The 24,274-nt window shown below is 36.9% G+C and overlaps 1 protein-coding gene across 1 annotated transcript in view; it reads left to right on the top strand.

Moving 5' to 3' along the window:
* LOC126298354 (cytochrome P450 4C1-like) overlaps positions 1 to 24,274 on the top strand; it is a 253,886-nt gene that overhangs the window by 188,567 nt on the left and 41,045 nt on the right. Inside the window, exon 10 of the mRNA XM_049989649.1 lies at positions 19,722 to 19,822. Coding sequence (XP_049845606.1) covers positions 19,722 to 19,822 — 101 coding nt within the window. The remainder of the gene's footprint in view (positions 1 to 19,721; positions 19,823 to 24,274) is intronic.

Here is a 24,274-nt window from a genome sequence, read left to right as displayed (position 1 = left end):
ATAGAGGACACGGTAATAGACATCCCTGGCTTAGAAAAACAACTGAAAGAGTTGAAACTAATAAGTTGCCAGATCCAGATGGCATTGCAATTCTGTTTTACAAAGAGTGCTCTGCAGCACTCACCCTTTACTTAGCTTTCATTTATCATAAATCTGCTGCCCAGTACTAAGACCCAAGGAACAGAAAAAATCATGTGTAAGTCCTATATATAGGAAGGGTAAAAGAGTGGACCCACTAAATTACAGATAAATATTCTTAACATGGGTTTGCTATAGAGTTCTAGGTTGTGTTCTCAGGTTGAATATGATAAATTTTGGTGGGACAGGAGAGCTTCAATCCACAAATAACCATGGTTTTGGAAATCACCACTCATAAAAAACTCAGCCTGCCCTTTCCTCACATGATATACTATGAACCATAGATGCAGGGCAATAGGAAGAAGTCAAATTTCTAGATTTCTGTAAAGCATTTGACACTGTGTCCATTGCAGATATTAACAAAGGTATGTGCCTTAGGAACAGTCTCTCCCTCTCTCTCTCTCTCTCTCTCTCTCTCTCTCTCTCTCTCTCTCTCTCTTTCTCTCAGGATGAGCAGCAATCTGCAGCTGTTTGCTGATGATGCTGTGGTGTACTGGAAGATGTTGTCATTCAGTGACTGTAGCAGTATACAAGATGACTTAGACAAATTTTCTAGTTGGTGTAATGAATGGTGGCTAGGTCTAAATGTAGAAAAACATACGTTAATGCAGGTGAGTAGGAGAAACAAACCCATAATGTTCAAATAAAGCATTAGTTGTGCACTGCTTGATGCAGTCACATTGATTAAATATGTTGCAAAGTGATAGGGAATGGAACAAAAATGTAAGGATTGAAATAGGGAAAGTGAACGGCTGGCTTCAGTTTATTGGGAGAATTTTAGGAAACTGTCGTTCATCTGTAAATGGGACCCCAGGCAAAGCACTAGTGCAACACATTGAGTACTGGTTGAATGTTTGGGATCTCCACCAGGTCAGATTATAGGAAGACATTGTAGCAATTCAAAGGTGGGCTGTTAGATTTGTTACAAGTAGTTTCCCTGGAGGGAAGGTTATGCTCTTTTTGAGGAACACTGTTGAGAAACTTTACAGAAACAACATTTGAAGCTGAATGCTGAACAATCTGCTGCCGCCAATATACATTTTACATAAGGACCATGAGCACAACATAAGAGAAATCAACGCTTGCAGAGAGGTGTATGGACAGTTGCTTTTCCCCCAATCTACTTGTGAGTGGAAAAGGGAAGGAAATGTTTAGTAGTGGTAGAAGGTACACTTCCCCACACACAATACGGTGACTTGTGGAATATGTATGCAGATGTAGATGATAGTTCAAATCCTCATTCACTTATCCTGATTTAGGTTTTCTTTGATTTCCCTAAATTGATTCAGCAACTGTCAGGACAGTACCTTTGAAAATGACATGGCCAGTTTCCTTCCCCATTCTTTCATAATCCGAGCATGTGCTTTATCTCTAATGACCACTCAGAACATTGAACTCTTGTATTCCTTCCTTCCTTCCTTCCTTCCTCTCTTCTATCTGAAACTATGCTCATCCTACCTTCATTATCTAACAAAATGATTGTTTACGTACACTCATTTACACATTATGCCCAACTCCTTAATGAAGGATGATATATACTAGTGAATAAGAAATACTGTTGTTTCCTTTGTATAAGTTTGTAATGATTAGGTGTTCAATAAAGGATAACATGTTTCTTATGATGAACCGCAATGCAATTTATTGAGTGTTTTTGTGCGACTTTCATATTGACTAAATGGACCTGTGACAATGTTTGCAGATTTTGTTTTAATCCTCTCTCTCTCTTCTGTTGATTCAAATTGGTGAGAGTCCAAGGCCATCAGACAGTAGTGAAGAAGTGCAATTTCAGCCTGAAATCCTTAGCCTACTGCTTGCTGGTTGGGACTAATGAACAGAAAAAGTTGGGTTAAATAGAATTAATGCTCACAGAAATAATTCTTTTGGAGGAGTAGTTTGGTCTCCAAACAAGTCATCATATACAAACACAAAATATCTTGCATAGTCGTGCAAAATACTGATGTCAGTGAGATGTATCTGTAGTTCTGTGATCTGTCCTGCAACTGTCCTTATATTTTGGACTAACACACTCCTTATTTATGTTGCACAGCAGGTTGAGCTGTTCCCGTCATTCCACAGCCTTGTAAATTTTCACAGTAGGGAATCATTGAATTCATAATGAAATAAATAAATAGTAGTGACCTGCAATAAACTATTGATAGAAGACGAGCCAGTACTTCTACATATGCAATACAGAATCCAATGACATCCTGTAGGATTAAGTGACATGAGAAGTTTTTCAGTATCATGCTCCCTTATATCTATATCTTATGTATATAGATCTTTAGTGAAGCATTTTTGAAAAGAAGAAAGTAGTATTTCTGCTTCAACTTCATCGTCTTCCAGTTGGGTAGCATCATAATCAACTATCATCTATTGAGGTAGTTTTGGTTCATTAACTGATTTAGTATAATACCAGAAAGCGGTCTTCTTGGCAGCTGAGCTGACTTGTAACTGACTATTGTGCTGTGGTGCTGGTGCATATCAGATCTCTGGTGATGTCACAGCTGCAGCTTCTTGATGTGGCAATTATTGGGCTATACGCTGTCTCTGGAGTAGGTTGTTGATCTATTGGTGCCTGTGGTGCTGCCTGGTGGTGTATACAGTGCTTATGAAACCGCAATAGTGTAAAACAAAGCACAGTGTAGTAGTAGTAGTAACAGATTTATTCATCTCTAGATCTCTTTTTACAAGGATATCGGGCATGTCAAAACATTTAAAAGTTTAGACCAGTTTAAAATAAGGTAATTCGTACATTTATAGACTTCTAGTTAGAGACAATTATTAGATTTATTCCTGGTATACAATACTTTTTTTACAAATGTTGTTGTTGTGGTCTTCAGTCCTGAGACTGGTTTGATGCAGCTCTCCGTGCTACTCTATCTTGTGCAAACTTCTTCATCTCCCAGTACCTACTGCAACCTACATCCTTCTGAATCTGCTTAGTGTAGTCATCTCTTGGTCTCCCTCTACGATTTTTACCCTCCATGCTGCCCTCCAATACTAAATTGGTGATCCCTTGATGCCTCAGAACATGTCCTACCAACCGATCCCTTCTTCTGGTCAAGTTGTGCCACAAACTTCTCTTCTCCCCAATCCTATTCAATACTTCCTCATTAGTTATGTGATCTACCCATCTAATCTTCAGCATCCTTCTGTAGCACCACATTTTGAAAGCTTCTGTTCTCTTCTTGCCCAAATAACTTATTAAATAATTTAATGCCACACTGTTCACTCATATCTCACTATCAGTCACTGCACATACTATACACACATTGTTTCATAACACATCACACACACACACACACACACACACACACACACACACACACACACACACACACACACACACTGGTGATCTCTGTGCCATTTTCTGTATCACAACCTCCTATTTACTATCCTGAAAAACTGAGTCAGCATCCGTTTATAATGAGTGAGATGTCAAGCTTTTCTAGAAAAGGAAAAAAAGAAGAAAAAAAACGTAGTGTGCAGGTGTTATGTGGAATGCGGGATGTTTTATAATCATTATTTATTTGCATCCCATTTTTGTTACCAATCCCCCACTCTTTTTAGCTAAGTAATCCTTCAAGGTATAAAATGTATTGTGTAACAGGTACTGTTTCGATGCCTTTTTTAAATAAGTGTATTTTTGCTCTTTCTTTAACCTCTTTTGGTGATTTATTGTACATTTTTATTCTACCAATGTTATTTTTGATCTGTACAACTAATTGGTAAATGTATTCACATAGTGCAGTTAAAATACCCAGTATTTTGAACAGATCTTTACAGTGAGCTCAACTACTTTTTTTTTTTTTGTTATATTCTCATGGCTCATTTCTGCAGTTTGAAAATTGTGTTCATATTTTGTCCATTTGTTCCCCAAAACAGAATGCCATAGCAAAGAATTGAGTGTAGACATTTATAGTATTTAACAAAGACACTGTGTTTTACACACTGATGATAGGATTCTAAAGGCATAACATGATGATGACATTCTGTTTGCAAGTGCCTTTGTGTGTTCACACTATTTCAACTGAGAATCAATATTCATTCCTAGAAATTTTGCATTTGCTACACAGTCTATAGAGGTGCCATCTACATTTAATTTAACATTATCATGTTCCCTCCTGAAACTGAAATTCGTGGCATTAGTTTTCTTTATGTTCAATGTCATTTGATTGCTGATTGACCAACCACAAACTTCCTTGAGAATTTCATTTGCTTCCTCAGCAAGGAGTTCTCTAATGACTATAATATTGCTGTTATAAGTAAAGAGAATTTTTTCACCATGAGTAACACTACTGGGAAAGTCATTGGTGTATGTCAGGAATAGTATTGGTCCTAATATGCTACCATGTGAAACCCATATATTAATGCATTTTGGTTCTGATAAGTGTTTTACTAAATGTTTAGATCTATTTGAAATATGTGTTCTCTCCTCTTTATACCCTATCTGCTAGGTATGATTGAAACCAGTCATTAGCTACTCCTCTTATTCCTAATGCTCCTAAATTATTTAACAGAATGTTGTGGTTGACTGTATTAAATGTCTTAGAAACATCCAAAAATATGCCTGTGGCACACTTATCTATGTCAAGAGCATCAAGTACAAATTTTGTGAATTCTACTGTGGCTGACTCCATATTTTTGCTACTATGGACAACAAACTGTGATTTGCTTATAAGGTTGTATTTATTGAGGTAACTCATTAATCTTTCTTTCATAACTGCTTCTATTATTTTTGAGAATGGTGACAGCACTGAAATGAGCTGGTAATTTTCTACGTCTTATGCACTATCTTTCTTATGCAAAGGTACAACTCTTGCCTATTTTAACTGCCCTGGAAACCTCCCTGATGTGAAGGATTAATGTATTATATTTGTTAAGGGGCCTTGTATAATCTTTATGCATTGTTTCAGTACACACATTGGTACTTCATCTAAGCCTACTGACGTTTTAGTTTTTGAACAGTTTTATTGACTCCATTCTCAGTGGTTGGAGGTAACATTATTGTATTTAGTGCAACATTATTTACAAGTCCTATATTTGTTTTGGGGATTTTTGCTGTAACTTCTCTGAAATACTTTAAAAATGCTCATTTACATAGTTTGATAAGTGTTGTGTATCATTTATTACCTTATCCCCCTCCATTGGCAGTATGTTATTCTGTGTTTGTTTGCCTTTCCCCATTTCGTTTTTTCACAACATGCCAGACTGCTTTACTTTTATTCTCTGCATTATATATTATTTTGTCATTAAATGACTTTTTTGCAGAAATCAGCAGTTTCCTTTAGATCTTTTTGTATCTATGATAGATATTTAAGAATGTGGGTCATTGCAACTCTTTTTCATGGAACTGAGGTATTTAAGTGTTTGGGAGTACTTCTTAATACCTGCTGTTATTCGTCTGTTTTTGTGAGATGTTGATACAGGCATGCATACTTTTGGAAATGCCTTTTCAAAGTTCAGTTTTAATAACGTGCAGAATTCAGAGAATTTGATATTCACATTGGTTTCCTTATTCACTTCATCCCAGCTTTGTTTTGCTAGTTCTTTTGAAAAATCTTTTTATTTTGACTCCTGATAGATGTTGTTTGTAGGCTTGTAGTTTAGGGAATGATTTGATGTCCATTTTCACTGTTGTTATATGACAGAGATGGTCTGATAGTTCCGTATCTTTTACAGCTACATCACGTTTACCCATGTCCATATTTGTGGCCACATGGTCAATTACTCATGCAGTCGTTGTAGTTGCACTATTGACCAATGGGGACATGCCAAAACTTTGAAGTATATTTATGAGAGTGCTTCTGGATTCATTTATGATATTAGTGTTGATTTTAAGGTCCCCACACAGAATTATGTTGACCTTTGCACTTGAGACTTTATCTAGAAATTCTGTTAATTTACTGAAAAAAGTGTCCACTCTACCACTGGAAAATCTATAAACAGACAAAATGATTAATTTCTAGGTGATATCAAGCCATGTTAATTCAATAGCTGATATTTCGAAGTGTGTGTCTTCACTTATTGTACTGGGGCCATGTCTTCATTTGAACTGTGTTCCTTTTCCGATAGAAATGCATGATCCTCCACCCCTTGAAGTAGTTTGCAGTAAGAGTTTGCTCTTTCATACAATGATAATACTACTTGGATTTCTGTGTCTCTACACCAATGCTCAGTAACACAAACTACTGTGCAGTTCAAAGATTGGAGCTCAATTTCTAATAGTTGTATTTTATTTTTATTGATTACATGCTTTGATTGAGAATTGTTAAGTCTGTGAAATGCCCCATGTTACTCTTTCCAATGGTTTTCTTTTATTTGCAACATCTGGTACATACCAGTGATATTTGAAGTGTTAAAATCTGCCTTGTGAGTGATTGTTTCAGTATTTTTTAAACTGCTGGAGATACTCTTTAGGCAGGGGAACCTATTGTCTAGATTTATCCTAAAAAAGACTTACTTTTCCTACACATAACAACAGGTATTTGACCATGTGTGGCCCAAGATCTACCCCCTATACTTTCATGACTCAGCTGTACCAATCTTCCCTTCACAGTCCTGTTTAGGTGTAGGACAAGCCTAGTGAAACCCCATCTGTTGATAGTCCGTATGGGCACCAGAGAAGCATGAGCAAAATTGGCTGCCCTGAGAGCCATCGCCAACCCTACATTGAATCACCTCACAGCTCGATGGAGGCGTTGGTGCCAGGAGTCAGGGTAGTGGACAATATTAAAAGTATCCTCAGACGTTTTGCAGATGATGCTGTTATCTGTAATGAAGTACTGTCTGAAAGAAGCTACATAAATATTCAGTCAGTTTTTAATAAGAATTAAAAGTTGTTCACATATTGGCAACTTGTTTTAAATGTTCAAAAATGTGAAACTGTGTACTTCAGAAAGTGAAAAAATGTAAAGACTGGATTCCATTGAGAACCATGTGCCCAATGACTGCAGTATTAGTAGTGCAAACAATAAAAATGGCAGCCTCAGTTGTAACACATTTTAAATCTTTTATTACAGCAAATCAATTTCAGTGAAAATTTTGGAGACTCATGTAACAAATTCTCAACTCAAAAATTTGTTAGTTAGTTGTTGTGTTGTTCTGTGCTGATGCCATATTGAAATTGCAATACGTGCTTTTATAACACGAGTGTTCAAGACTTTAATATTTGCACTGATGATGGTCACATAATGACTGAGTAAATTAGATTGGATGCACTTTTCATTCCAACTGGTCCATACTGAGGAGAACTCCCAGGGTGTGGAACATGTCAGAAGAATGAGAATACATACTAAATATTTACAATGAAAACAAATATGAGTATGCTAATGTACCTTCCACTGATCCATAGTGGAATGATTGTCATGGATGTGGAATGAGTCAAAATTTCTTAACAATATTTTCATTTATGAGGTAATAGACACTGAATAGAAGAATCATTTCACTCTATTTACAACACTTATTTACAGTGATTGCATTACTGCAATGAATTTGTATAGGAGACAGACCATAATAAAATTCCCTTTTTTATATTATTAGTAAACACACACACACACACACACACACACACACACACACACACACACACACACATCAGTTGTTTCTACTAAGAAATGCATCATTGGAGTAGATTGAGCTGGCCACCAATAAATTCTTAGGGCTCCTCTTACACTGAACTTTATTTGCAGTTAAAATTTTTATGGCTGCTGTTAAAATATTTTAAATGTGTTTTCTTGAATAGACCCCCTTTTTGGACCAAAGCAAATGACTTCAAATTTTTGTGAAGATTATTCTTATTTCTAGTACTTATTCCATGAACTGAGCTGTTGGTTTGAAAACAAGATATATTCTTATTGATGAATTTCTTTGATGAGTTAATGTATTGGGAAGCCTTGGTTAATATTTCTATTTCCCTAAACAGGCTTCAACAGGATGTTCTTCAGTTCACACCACAAATAATTCTTATTACACTTTTTTTTCCCCAGAAAACTTTAAATTCACTTGATGAGTTACCTCAAAAAATAATCCCATATAACATTATGGAATGGAAGTAAGTGTAGTATGACAACTTTTTCATTTTTATATCCCCTGTCGGTGACTATATTCACATTGCAAAGAGGGATTTGTTTGAGTGCTTCAGCAGTTCTGTGGTGTCCTCATCCCAGTTAAATTTATCGAGCTGTAATCCCAAGAATTTAACACTGTCCATTTCTTCTATCTGTTTGTCATCATATTTTGGCCATATACGAGTGGGAAACCTCTTACAAGTTCTAAATTGCATGTAGTGTATTTTTTCAAAGTTTAGTGAAAAAGGATTGGATAGCAACCATTTGTTAAGCTATTTATTGCAATGTTTGTATCATCTGCAAACAAAACAAACTTGGCATCTGGTAATATTACTGATGAAAAGTCATTGACATACACAAGAAAAAGCAACGGCTTCAAGACAGTATCTTGTGGGACACCAAATATAATTAGTTCCCGTAACATAATGCCTGATAGCTTAATTCATAGCTCTTTCCTTATGACATCCTTTTATTTCCTGTCAGAGATTTAGGAATTGAATCATTTTGCAGCATTTCCTGTCACACAATAATATTCTAATTACTTAAAAGGATACTGTTTTTTACACAGTCAGATGCCTTTGACAGATGACAAAATATAGCAGTAGCCCATAATTTATTGTTTGTGAGTTAAGTACATTCTCACAGTATACGTAGAGAGCCCACTAAGTATCAGCACCCTTTTGAAATCCAAACTGAGACTTGGGAAATATATTATTTGTTGTCAGGTGGTTAAGAAGCTGATTGTATATTATATTTTCTAAAAGTTTTGAGAATGCTGTCACAAGTGAAATTGGGTGGAAATTTAAAGCCTATTCTTTAAAATGTGTGTGAAATCTTATGGGACTTAACTGCTAAGGTCATCAGTCCCTAAGCTTACACACTACTTAACCTAAATTATCCTAAGGACAACACACACACCCATGCCTGAAGGAGGACTCGAACCTCCGCCAGGACCAGCCGCACAGTCCACGACTGCAGCACCTTAGACCACACGGCTAATCCCACTCGGCGCCTATTCTTTACCTCCTTTCTTGAACAAAGGTTTAACTTCAGCAAATTAAACTATTAAGGAAATATTCCACTCGAAATGACTGGTTACACAGATAGCTTAATATGTTACTAAACTCAGAAGCATGCTCTTCAGTTAGCTTTGTTGGTACTTTATCATAAACACTAAATTTTTTGATTTAAGAGATTTTATGATAGACATTACTTGTGCTTTGGTAGTGATGGTAATTTTCATGTTAGTGAAATTATGTCTGAGGTAATTAATGTTAGCATTTACTCAACCTGAGAACCTCATCTGAGGCTGCCATTTTTCTTGTTTACAAGAATAAATAGGTATCGTTTGACTATATCATCAATGAATTGTCATTGGAATTGGCCAACTCACACAAATACCTGGCTGTAAGAGTTTGAAGTGATATGAAATGGAATGATCACATAGGCTCAGTCATGATTAATACAGTTAATAGCCTTTGGTTTATTGGTAGAATATTGGGAAAATAAAATCAGTCCACGAAGGAGAGTGTTTATGAAACACTTGTGCAATCCAGTGCAGTTAATAGCCTTTGATTTATTGGTAGAATACTGGGAAAATAAAATCAGTCCATGAAGGAGATTGTTTATGAATCACTCACGCAATCCATTCTAGAATGCTACTCAAGTGTGTGAGGCCCATACAAAATGTGACAAATGGGGGAGATCCAAGACATACAGAGTAAGACAGCATGAATGTTCACAGGCTTGTTTGCGTCTTGGGAAAGTGTCACAGAGATGCTGCAAAAACTGAACTGGCAGATTCTTAAAGTTAGACATAAATTATCCTGAGGAAGCCTATGTACAGAGTTGCAATAACCAGCTTTGAATGATGACTCTAGGAATGTACTTCAACTCCCAATGTACTACTCACATAGTGATCATGAGGGCAGGATTAAATTAATTACAGCACACAGAGGCATGTAAACAATCATTCTTCCTGTGCTCCATATGTGAACGGAATGGGGAGATACCTTAATAACTGATACAATGGAATGTACTCTCTGCTATGCCCTTCACAGTGGATTCCAGAGTAAAGATGTAGCTCTAGATATGCCACTTATCAAAAGAATATTTACTCAACACATGAAAAGACGAATATGGATTAGTTTCTTGTGGCAGGAATATGCTGGGATAGACCATTAGTTATTATCAGAGACAATGCAAAATAAATATATTTTGTAAATATTATTACTAACCAGTTGCTACCTTTTACTTCTTCGCATATTACATGGCAATATCAAAATTCCAGCAGTTTTAGGAGTGTGATAATGAATAACAGTTGATACACCAGCCCCCCCCCCCCCCAAATTTGCAAGATGTAAAATATTTTGATCATATTTGAAAAGTTTACCAAAAGATTAGAGTAGGACTTTTAGAACCCACACGCAAGTAATCATAGTTATTTTATGTTGCAAAAATTATGAACATGATGTAGGGCACATTTTCATAATACTCTAGCAGATTAAAGTATCTCACTGTCATCATGGGGTAATGTTCATGACCTCATAGTTCAGTTCTGCAAAACAAATCCAAAATTCAGTCCAGGCATAAGGAAAAGGTAATGAGTAAAACTTCTCTCTCTCTCTCTCTCTCTCTCTCTCTCTCTCTCTCTTTCTCTCTCTCTCTTTCTTTTTCTCTTTCTCTTTCTCTCTTTGACACACACTGATAAAGCGCACCTCACACCTCTATAGGAAAAGTCTTTAAGTCTTTAGTGTGTAGTAACACAATAAAATCTGACCTAAATTTTGTCTCCTCAAGACATGGTGATGCATGGAAGTTTTATTGTTAGTGTTTGATTTGCAAGTGGAGGAGCAGTGGCAGCGTACAGTCCCTAGCCATTCTAGGTTTACTCCTAAACCTATTGACAATGTCTGATAGTGTTTGTCTGTGAAACTGTTAATGGTGGTCTACTCTTTGGGCAGGAAATTTAATGTGTGTATACATTGGACATATTTTATGGCAATGTGTGGGTATAATATTATTGCTGTCAATATTGCTGCATTGTGGCTGCTATAGATGGGAATACTGCAGTACATCCAGCAATTTTACTGATGGATCATGCTTCTGCAAGTATTTGTTGAGATAAAGCTGAGATGTCGCCAGTGTTGTCCATTAAAGGTGGAGAATATTTTATAAGGCTGGGCAATATACAGGGTGGTCCATTGACCATGAACAGGCCAAATATCTCATGAAGTAAGCATCAAACAAAAAAAAAAACTACATAAAACGAAACTTGTCTAGCTTGAAGGGGGAAACCAGATGGTGCTATGGTTGGCCTGCTACATGGTGCTGTCATAGGTCAAATGGATATCAACTATGTTTTTTTTTTAAATAGGAACCTCCATTTTTTATTACATATTCGTGTAGTACGTAAAGAAATATGAATGTTGTTGTTGGACAACTTTTTTCGCTTTGTGATAGATGGTACTGTAATAGTCACAAACATCTGGCTCACTATTTTAGACAAACAGTTGGTAATAGGTAGGTTTTTTAAATTAAAATACAGAACATAGGTACGTTTTAACATTTTATTTCAGTTATTCCAATGTGATACATGTATCTTTGTGAATTTATCATTTCTGAGAACACATGCTGTTACAGTGTGATTACCTGCAAATACCACATTAATGCAATAAATGCTCAAAATGATGTCTGTTAACCTCAGTGCATTTGGAAATACATGTAACAACATTCCTCTCAACAGCGAGTAGTTCGCCTTCTGTAATGTTCGCACATGCATTGACAATGCGCTGACGCATGTTGTCAAGCATTGTCAGTGGATCACGATAGCAAATAGCCTTCAACTTTCCCCACAGAAAGAAATCCAGGGACGTCAGATCCAGTGAACATGTGGGCCATGATATGTTGCTTCGAAGACCAATCCACCTGTTTTGAAATATGCTACTCAATACCACTTCAACTGCATGCAAGCTATATGCCAGACATCCATGATGTTGGAAGTACATTGCCATTCTGTCATGCAGTGAAACATCTTTTAGCAACATCAGTAGAACATTACATAAGAAATCAGCATACATTGCACCATTTAGATTGCCATTGATAAAATGGGGCCAGTTATCCTTCCTCCCATAATGACGCACCATACATTAACCCGCCAAGGTTGCTGATGTTCCACTTATCGCAGCCATTGTGGATTTTCCATTGCCTAATTGTGCATATTATTCCAGTTTACGTTACTGTTGTTGGTGAATGATGCTTCGTCACTAAATAGAATGCGTGCAAAAAATCTGTCATCGTCCCATAATTTCTCTTGTTCCCAGTGGCAGAACTGTACATGATGTTCAAAGTCATCGCCATGCAATTCCTGGTGCATAGAAATATGGTACAGGTCCAATCAATGTTGATGTAGCAGTCTCAACACAGAGACGTTTTTGAGATTCCCAATTCTCACACAGTTTGTCTGCTACTTACGTGTGGAAAACACCTACTTGAGCATCATCATTTGTTGCCGGTCATGGTTGTGTTTCACATGTTGCTGAACACTTCCTGATTCCTTAAATAACGTAACTATCTGGTGAACGGTCCGGACACTTGGATGATGTTGTCCAGGATACTGAGCAGCCTACAGAGCACATGCCCATTGGGCATTTTGATCATGATAGCCATGCATCAACACAATATCGACCTTTTCCACAATTGGTAAATGGTCCATTTTAAAACAGGTAATGTATCATGAAGCAAATACTGTCCGCACTGGCATAATGTTAGGTGATACCACATACTTATACATTTGTTACTGTTACAGTGCTATCTATCACAAAGTGAAAAAAGTGGTACAACTAAAACATTCATATTTCTTTATGTACTACACGAATATGTAATAAAAATGGGGGTTCCTATTTAAAAATTGCAATTGATATCTGTTTGACCTATGGCAGTGCCATCTAGTGGGCCATCCATAGCGCCATCTGGTTTTCCTCTTCAAGCTGAATGAGTTTCGTTCTTTGTAGTTTTTTCGTTTGATGCTTATTTTGTGAGATATTTGGCCCGGTCACGATCAATGGACCACCCCGTATATCTCTGACCTTGTCTGTAAATGCTTCCCTCTCACTCTCAGCCTTGCCGCCTCTTTTTGCTGATCAGTGCTAAGTCATTTAATCTGAGTGATGAAACTATTATTTAATTTTGTTTCAAAATATAGGGCATGTAGATTCAGGCACTTAATTTGTTTCTTGCCTACAACAACGTTTCAGAGAGGAATTAAGTTTGATATGTACATCTATACATCTGCAGTCAGAATATAAGATTTAACAAGTAGTAAAATTATTGAACCTACACCCCTACTGCCAGAAGTATCCATATCAGAATCTCACTACTATAGAACATGACAGTTACTGGCCACTGTTGCAGATCTTGCAAAACTATATGATACAGAAAATGCTGGAATACTAACAACTCCTTGTGTGGAGGACAGCAATAGTGACAGTAAAAATGAAAGGAGTGGCAGCAGTATCAGTTCAAACATCGCCATCAGTGTTAGCAGTAGCACCAGTACTAACAGCACTAAAAGTACCAGTGAAAATAGTAACAATGACAGTGGAAGCAGCAACAACAACAGTAGACGTAGCAACAATAACAACAGATATAACAGTAGGAGCAGCGGTAAAATCAAGCTTCATCGTCAGTATCAACAATTGCAGTACCAACAAACCTAGCAACATTTGCACCCACTCTGGCAACAACACCAACAACATCTAGAGAACTATCGAAAGTAGCAGAAGCAGTACCAGCAGCAGCAGTTCTAACAATACCATCACAAACTATAACAGAAGTTTCACCAGCAACTGGAGCAGCTACACCAACAATAACAACTGTACAATCAGAAAGAAGGAAGAGAGCTTCAGTAGAAAAAGCAGTGTGAAGTGTTATAGAATCACAGAAAACAGGACAAGTGAAAAAGTTTGATATTTCTTGTTTGGGTAAACAATGGGCCATTGACACTGAACTTACAGTTGCAAAACAGTTGGTAACTATAATGTGGCAAATAATACAAGGGATCATGGAAGTCTAGGCAGTATTTTCCTGAATCTTAAAAATACAGAAGATTCATATGAAGTGACAGTGTTTTCACTTTTTGGTCATAACTGTGTATCTTTAAATTATCCAGGTTAGTTCCCTCTTGATAAAAGTTACATAACTAGGCTTGTTCTAAAATTTGTGATTGTCAGACCTATCACAAAACTGTCAGATTTCATAATTACCTTACTGAAGGAGACTGGTTTGCCCAGTGTTATGGCGACACACATTACAGATTAAGTAATGATTTGTTAGCGAAGATAATACCAGTATTTTATATGTTGCAAAGCAATCTTGACACAATTTAATGATACAATTCACATAAAGAAATGCAAAGCAATTGACAAAAACTTTGAAACTAAGATTTCAAACAGACAAAATCCATGGTACACTAAACAACTGACTGATTTGAAAACCAGTTTATGATCTATATATATATAATTGTTTAAAAACTGACCATGCCAGGTTAGCCTGTGTTGAATGTAGTAATAAGCACAAAAAAACCTTCATGGAAACCAAAGAAAGTTCAAATGTTCTGTTTGTATCATTGGAAAAAAGTGAGCAGTGTACCAGTTGTCTTCATTCTCATGATTATAACCAACAACACAAAAACTACACCAAACTGCAGAAGCACTCATCACAGTCATTCACATGGTACTGACACACAATTTCCACAGCAATGGAGAGGTATCTGCATAGAAATGTAGTGCAGTTAAAGAAAGTCTAAATGTGCATGAAGAACATTTGCCTCACCCATCAACCCAGCAAGTCAGCCATAGCTGTACACAGGGAAACATGTGGGCAGGGTATAAATGTGTTCACAGACTGAAGCAGATCCATCAGTACCAACCAGCCACCATGTCATCTTCAGCCAATGGCATCACTGGACGTGGTATGGGTGGGTGCGGCGTCAGCATACGGCTCTCCTGCCCGTTATCAGTTTTCATGGCCTGGAGCCTCTACTATATGCTCAAGTAGCCCTTCAACTGTCATAACAAGGCTAAATGCACACAGGTCCAATGCTCACACAGAGAAAAAATCCTTGGTAGTATGGGGAATTGAACCTGGGTCAGCTGTGCTGACTACTCAGTTATGGAGGCAAATGTGATCAGGACATAGACTTTGCCATTGTTCATGTTTTAGTGAAAGCATTGTACCAAAAAATACAAAAATAATAAAAAATAGAAGTCAGAAAGCCTGTAAATTCGTTAATTGCCAGAACAGTTTTAATTGCAACATAAACTTTAGGATGCCAGTGGCATGGCTCCTTGCCTCCATAGCTACATGGACGCTGCATAACCAAAAACAAGCAGCCTCTCTCACTTCTCTATGTAAATGTCACATAAGAGTCACTATTTCCATCATATACCATCACCACTATAGTACTCATAATATCTGCACTCAGTCAAAGTTATTTACACTACTGGCCATTCAAATTACTACACCAAGAAGAAATGTGTATGATAAACGGGTATTCATTGGACAAATATATTTCACTAGAACTGACATGTGATTACATTTTCACACAATTTGGGTGCATAGACCCTGAGAAATCAGTACCCAGAACAGCCACCTCTGGTAATAATAACAGCCTTGATACACCTGAGCATTGAGTCAAACAGAGCTTGGATGGCGTGTACAGGTACAGCTGCCCATGCAGCTTCAACACGATACCACAGTTCATCAAGAGTAGTGACTGGCATATTGTGAAGAGCCAGTTGTTTGGCCACCATTGACCAGAAATTCTCAATTGGTGAGAGATCTGGGGAATGTGATGGCCAGGGCAGCAGTCGAACATTTTCTGTATCCAGAAAGGCCCGTACAGGACCTGCAACATGCAGTCGGGCATTATCCTGCCGTAATGTAGGTTTTCACAGGGATCGAATGAAGAGTAGAGCCACAGGTCGTAACACATCTCAAATGTAACATCCACTGTTCAAAGTGCTGTCAATGCAAACAAGAGGTGACCGAGACATGTACCCAATGGCACCCCATACCATCATGCCGGGTGATACAACAGTATGGCAATGATGAATACATGCTTCCAATGTTCGTTTACCGCAATGTCGCCAAACACATATGCGACCATCATGATGCTGTAGACAGAACCTGGATTCATCCGAAAAAAAGACGTTTTGCCATTTGTGCACCCAGGTTTGTTGTTGAGTACACCATTGCAGGTGCTCCTGTCTGTGATGCAGCATCAAGGGTAACCACAGCCGTGTTCTCCAAGCTGATAGTCCATGCTGCTGCAAACATCGTCGAACTGTTCGTGCAGATGGTTGTTGTCTTGCAAACGTCCCCATCTGTTGACTCAAGGTTCAAGATGTGGCTGCATGATCCATTACACCCATGTGGATAAGATTCATCTTGATTGCTAGTCATATGAGGCTGTTGGGATCCAGCATGGTGTTCTGTATTACACTCCTGAACCCACAGATTCCATATTGTGCTAACAGTTCTTGGATCTCGACCAACGCGAGCAGCAATGTCGTGATACGATAGACCGCAATCACGATAGGCTACGATCCGACCTTTATCAAAATCGGAAACGTGATGGTATTCATTTCTTCTTCTTACAAGAGACATCATAAAAAACGTTTCACCAGGCAATGCTGGTCAACTGCAGTTTGTGTATGAGAAATTGGTTGGAAACTTTCCTCATGTCAGCACCAACCTTGTGTGAATGCTCTGAAAAGCTAATCATTTGCATATCACAGCATCTTCTTCCTGTTGGTTAAATTTCATGTCTGTAGCACGTCATCTTCGTGGTGCAGCAATTTTAATGGCCAGCAGTGTAAACAATTAGTTTTCTACCATGCAAACACAATGTTTGATACAGTCTTTCTCTATTTGTATTACTACATAGCTCTCATGACATCACATGACCTCCAAAAGACCTAGGTGTGCTAATTTCTGAGTTAAAGGGTGGGTGCAATGTTCTGGTTGATTAGCCTTGACCTGCATGATAAAATACAAAAATTAAAGGAGAATAATTGGATTTCCATATTCTTCTAGAACTCTTCTCAACCCTGCAGGAGTTTTTGGTATCATGAAAGTTGATTATTTTCTTGATTTGTACTAATTTTATTATGACTAAATGCCTAAGTTATTTTGTTGTTGTATATATTGCTATAAATTTTGTTTTGAACTGACTGAGCAAATTATTTTTCTGTTATGCAGGGTGGCATAAATTATTTTATAATATTCTTTACTACTTACATTTTACTGTTCGTTTAGTGATTTCACAATTTACATTTTGAGAAGTTCCAAATTGATTTTCATTTTCATTTAGAATTATAAATTATGGATGTAACTCATAAACTTAGTGATTCCTTAATAACCTTCAACACAATTTGAATAAAGTGTGAGAGTAATTTCATATCTTTATATGTCATGACCATCTACTTAAAAAGTTTAGTTCCGATATACATTTATATGAATAATTGACTCCTATAAAATTGTGTTATGAATCTCACATCCCAACTGTGCGTTGCACAGTTTGCCCCTAAAATGTTAATGTAGCTGACTAAAAGTATTGGCTATGAGCATACATAATGATACATGCATGTAAATGTTCAGTGACTTGAAGAAGGACTTGCAAGATTTCTAGATACTAGAGCTCCAGTTAGTTCATTATGTGTTATTACAAAACAAAGGAGTTGTAAATTACCTTATTTTCCTAGGATATTTTTCCCCAGAATAGCAAAGGATAGAAACTTGTGTGAACAAAGTGTGATAACATTTTCTTGAGAACAAAGCAAGAAATAACTCTTAACCTGCCTGAGTGCTAGACATTATCCCTTTACATTCCTATCTCTAGGGGCACAAGAAAGGTTTCATGTGTGTGGACCCCATTTCAGATATTCAAGCAACTCTTTCATCTGCCTGCAGAACTATCTGTGGTAGGCTCGAGATTTGAATGAGTGCCACAGTGTATGCTTCAGCATTTGCATAGATGCCTCAAGATACAAGGGCATCATTTTGAATACCTCATTTAGGCCACATTTTAGTGTATCATACACTGGGATGTAGGCCTACTAAACTGGTTATTATGTTGCATTGTGTCATCTACTGGAATGAACTCTACAGGATGATCTATGGCATGAATATATTCCAGTAGTAGTAGTAGTAGTAGTAGTAGTACTAGTATAGTTGTTGTTGTTGTTATTGCTTATCAATACAGAGACAATGCATATAAGGAAGTACAGTATCCTACATAATTGCTAATCAATACTGAGACAATGCATATAAGGAAGTACAGTATCCTACATAATTCTAGTGTGCATAGTACCCCACACTGTAATATTACATTCAGAATTACCCATACAACTTTGATTAAATTACATAGATGACTGAAAAGATATTTTACATGCAACACATAGTTCACATTTACATATAACACATAATACTTCTAAGACTTCTGTTTGAAACATTCCTTCAGATCATAGTAAGCACTTAATTAAACATATTATTGACATGTAGGACATGAATATAATTATTTCTGCTGCTAGGTTACTATAGGTATTCATTTACACATAATAGCAGCTGGCCATTAAAAAATTTGAACACTACTTCCATAAATAAAGACCTTTTTTTATTTGTTTACTTGTGCTGGAAATTTGTTATTCAACCTATTACTCTGAATGTTTGTTTGTTTTTGTGGTAAAGCTTTGTTTACTTTTTTATGTGGATGCCACTGCACATTCTTTTATTGTATGTGTGAAGATCTGAGTTAATTATGAAATTTTGAATGTTCTATTTATATTAATTACACTTTTTTGTATATAGAGGCATAATAAGTGCAGAATATTTAGCTGTTGAAGGAACTGTTTGGTTGGTGTTAGCCTTTAACTGTTGGTAATTTTTCTAACAGTTTGTTTTTGTAGAGTGTAGATGATTTTAGTTTTGTCTTATTATGATTGCAGAAAGTGAGATCACAGGTAATAGCAGAATGTATGTAAGCAAAGTAGATAATTCTGCAACACCAGCTACTGCACACAATACTAAAATGAGGTGTGAAACAAATTAGCTTTATATGAAATGGAACTCACTCCAAAATTACAAAATCATGTTAACCATTCTTTCATAAACATTAGTGAGGGAGAGGACATGGGCTTTTGAGACTAAATTTTTGTCTATATGGACACCTAAAATTTTTGTGGTGGCTACGCTCTCAGTTTCTTTGTTTTCTATACTTTGAAAAGAGAGAGAGAGAGAGAGAGAGAGAGAGAGAGAGAGAGAGAGAGAGAGAGAGAGAAAGAGAGAAGTGGGGGGAGGGGGGGAGTGGGGGAGTGGGAGGATGTTTTCTTGCTGTGTGTCCTTCAGTAACATTCCATCCATACGGTAATACATATATTTTATAATCTTCAGTTGGACCTAATGTTTATATGCTTCATTGTAAAAAAAAAAAAAACATCTTGGTGTTCCTTTCAGGACAGAGAAAACGTATGGCTTTTCTTGATCTCTTACTACAAAGTCCAGATAAATTATCAGACAAAGAAATAGAAGATGAAGTGGACACATTTATGTTTGCTGTAAGTAACAACTTGTGATTCATTTTCCCTTGGTTTTATTTATGGGCAAATTGAAATGCTATTTATCTAGTCCTGTGGTCAAATATTTGAGAATTTTTGGTGGAACATATGTTTTAAATTTACATATAATATGTAGTGTGATGCTATGAAAAGTACAAGCAAATCTCTGATGAAGAATCAAGAATATTTATTGATCATTGAACATGCAATGTGAGAAAGGCTTGGTCTTTGGTAAATATCATAATAAAGTTTCTGACAATGTGTACAATGAATAGATACAGTTCATATACAAGCAGTTTGTAAATACCATAAATATTAAGGCACCGAATATGTGTTCAGTAGACACAACAGTTACAAAGTTGGAGAACACGATTAATATACAGAGCTGCGAAATATGATACATGTTAAAACAGTGACTGCAGTGACTACATAGAATTAACAATATTCAATATACATTATAAGCATACAATGTGTGTGCTGCTAAAACTCAGAAGCGAGTCTGGTGCGTTCAAGGCAGTTATATGATTTGGTAGCCCTCTATCCCCCATCCAAGAAGAAGGTTCCCATCTTTATCTGAAGGGAGTGCTTTTGAAGATATAAGGGCTGGGAAGTTTTGACCCCTAGAAATTTCTAGAACCTTCCAGAATACTGACAAGTATTTGAGAACATTCCACAACATTCCAGAATGTTCTGGAACATTTGGGAATATCCAGAATGTTCATGATTATTGTGGATAATTGTGGAACATTCCAGAACACTCTCAAATATTGCAGAATGATCTGGAACATTGTATACCATTAGAAGCCTTTTCAGTATGTTATGGAATTTGTCACTGGTGGCGCTACCCATTGGTAGGGGTATATAAAGCAAGACCTGTCATCAGTTTGAACATAAATTTCTTATCATTGATAAAGGAAGTAATCAAAAGAGTACTGCAATGAATGAATGAAATAAGATAGTGAAGTGTGAGTAGTCAGAGTGATACAGTGACTGAATATAAAGTGAAAATAAAGACTGAAAAGTGTGTAAAGTGTACTTAGTGTATTTGTTAGTAAAACGTTGATTTATATTTTAGACAATGCTCAAACATAAAAGAGAAGGTGAACTTGTCATTCTGAAGCAGAATGGTGAAAACAAAAGAAAAATGAAACATGTGGAAAACACAATAGAACAGGAAATTCTAATGAAAGGTCAATAGCATTAGCAAGGAATTTCAACCAAAAATAAGATAATGTAGAGGAAATAATAGTGAACTAATAGCACTACAGAAAGGAATGTTACATCATTGAACAGAGTAATTTAAGGGATTATTATACTCAAAGAATACTCAAGCATGGGGACTAAGAGAAAACCAGCAAGTGGAAGAAGAGGTAAATGGGATTCCTTAATGCAAGAGAATCAGCTAGCAATAAAAAAAAAACTAGACAACAATAAGTAATCTAGCAATGACAGCCTACCAGCTGAGCTTGTAATGTGTGGTGTAGAACATCTGGTTATTAGCATGGAAGCCCTGATCTGAGATAAATGGACAAAAAAAAAAAAAAAAAAAAGCTGTCCCAGATCATTTGAATATGGGAGTAATATGTGCTGTACATAAGAAGGGGGACATCCTGGAATGTACAAAATATAGGGGAATTACACTATTGAACACCGCATATAAAATATTCTCCTCCCCACTGACCAGATATCCACCCTGAGGGAATACAGTATAGCAACATATCATACATTTGTTCATTTTAAAGCAACAATGATACTGTAAAAAGATTTAAGCTTATTGAAGCCATGAATGAACTGGGAATACCACAAAAGTTAATATGTGACATAAGTTTGACTATGGAAAAAGTAGTATGTAAAGAATGGATATAAGGAAATTTAGCACAAAGTTTGAAATTAACTGGATTGAGGCTATGGGATCACTCTCATGTTATGCTTTTTAACATAGTGCTAGAGAAGGTAATAAGGGCAGCTGAAGCCAACACAGCAGGCAAAATATACAACAGAATGTTACACATTCTGGCCTATACAGATGATGTGGATATTACTGCAAGGACAGAATAAACATGATTAACAGCTGGCCCCAGAACTCAAGTCCATAAATCTGGCCAGAACAACAAAGTGTGAAATGGATAAAGCTTTAATACATCCACTATTAACATATGACTCAGGAACATGAACACTGATACTACAGTGTGAAGAGCTAATAGGATATTTTGAATGGGACAGTTAATGAAGCATGTTACACACAAATATAATTTTGAAGTTTACAGATAATATGAAGATCTTAAAATCATAAATTTCATTAAGATAAACTGCCTGATGTGGGTCAGCCATGTTTTTCACATGGAACATAAGAAACCAATAAAAATACTGCTGCTACAAAACCTAGTGGAATGAATACAGGGAAAGACTAAGACTTTTATACTCAGATGACATATGAGAAGATTTAAAAATTGTTGATGTCAGAGGATGGAGACACAAGATACTGGACACTGATGAATGGAATGATGTCCTAGAGCAGGCCAAGACCCATTAAGGGCTATAGGCCCAGGAAGAGAAGGAAGAAGCAGTCATTTTACAAATTGGTTTCAGCACAACTCATTTAATAAAACTTTTACTAAGTAAAATGGGTTGTCTGATAAGCAGTTATACAGTCTTTCTTAAAGAATGTTTAATTGTATACCGTGATCAGTTTGTAGTGGTTTATCAAAGAGTTTTAAAGTACAGTATTTACTTTGTGGGAGTTACCTTTCTTTTGTTATCCTGTACCACAGTATGTCCTGCTCTGCCTTTAGTCTAGTGCTGTAGTTATGAATTTCTTCCCTGATAGCACTGTTTTCATACAAATAGTACATGGTTGTATATGTACAGGTTTACAATAGTCTGAGCCTACTAAAGAGAGGAAATCAGTGCTCCTCAGGACCAGTTTTGCACATTATGCATAATTATCTTTTATGTATTTTCAAGAGTTCAGTAACATAAGAGGTGCATCACCAAATCAGAAGGCTATAAGTAATATGTGATTCAAAGATCCCAAAATACATTACTCAAAGATAGTCAATACTAATTATGTCTCTATGTTTCCAAAGGAGATAGGAGACTCATGAAGTCTTTTTGCACATGACTTAGATGTTATGCCCAGTTAATTTGGAATCAATATCTATTCACAATATGAATATCATAAAATCATAAAGTTCATTAAGATAAACTGCCTGAAATGGGTCAGCCATGAAACATAAGAAACCAACAAAAATACAGACTTATTTTTTGTGGATATCAGTAGCCCTAAAGGAAGATACTGTGATTTCTCTGAATCAGAGAACAATTTATTTGATGTGAACAGGTAGAGTTTTAAAACTTCTGTAGGAGTAATCCATTTAACTACAGACCTATATCATTGACGTCGGTTTGCAGTAGGGTTTTGGAGCATATACTGTATTCAAACATTATGAATCACCTCGAAAGGAACGATCTATTGACACGTAATCAGCATGGCTTCAGAAAACATCGCTCTTGTGCAACGCAGCTAGCTCTTTATTCGCACGAAGTAATGGCCGCTATCGACAGGGGATCTCAAGTTGATTCCGTATTTCTAGATTTCCGGAAAGCTTTTGACACCGTTCCTCACAAGCGACTTCTAATCAAGCTGCGGAGCTATGGGGTATCGTCTCAGTTGTTTGACTGGATTCGTGATTTCCTGTCAGGAAGGTTCGCAGTTCGTAGTAATAGACGGCAAATCATCGAGTAAAACTGAAGTGATATCAGGTGTTCCCCAGGGAAGCGTCCTGGGACCTCTACTGTTCCTGATCTATATAAATGATCTGGGTGACAATCTGAGCAGTTCTCTTAGACTGTTCGCAGATGATGCTGTAATTTACCGTCTAGTAAGGTCATCCGAAGACCAGTATCAGCTGCAAAGTGATTTAGAAAAGATTGCTGTATGGTGTGTCAGGTGGCAGTTGACGCTAAATAACGAAAAGTGTGAGATGATCCACATGAGTTCCAAAAGAAATCTGTTGGAATTCGATTACTCGATAAATAGTACAATTCTCAAGGCTGTCAATTCAACTAAGTACCTGGGTGTTAAAATTACGAACAACTTCAGTTGGAAGGACCACATAGATCATATTGTCGGGAAGGCGAGCCAAAGGTTGCGTTTCATTGGCAGGACACTTAGAAGATGCAACAAGTCCACTAAAGAGACAGCTTACACTACACTCGTTCGTCCTCTGTTAGAATATTGCTGCGCGGTGTGGGATCCTTACCAGGTGGGATTGACGGAGGACATCGAAAAGGTGCAAAAAAGGGCAGCTCGTTTTGTATTATCGCGTTATAGGGGAGAGAGTGTGGCAGATATGATACACGAGTTGGGATGGAAGTCATTACAGCATAGACGTTTTTCGTCGCGGCGAGACCTTTTTACGAAATTTCAGTCACCAACTTTCTCTTCCGAAT

This window comes from Schistocerca gregaria, chromosome X (genome assembly GCF_023897955.1).
Source record: "Schistocerca gregaria isolate iqSchGreg1 chromosome X, iqSchGreg1.2, whole genome shotgun sequence".
NCBI classification, from domain to species: domain Eukaryota; kingdom Metazoa; phylum Arthropoda; class Insecta; order Orthoptera; family Acrididae; genus Schistocerca; species Schistocerca gregaria.
The sequence above is the reverse complement of the archived record's forward strand: the minus strand, read 5'-3'. Positions and strand labels throughout refer to the sequence as shown.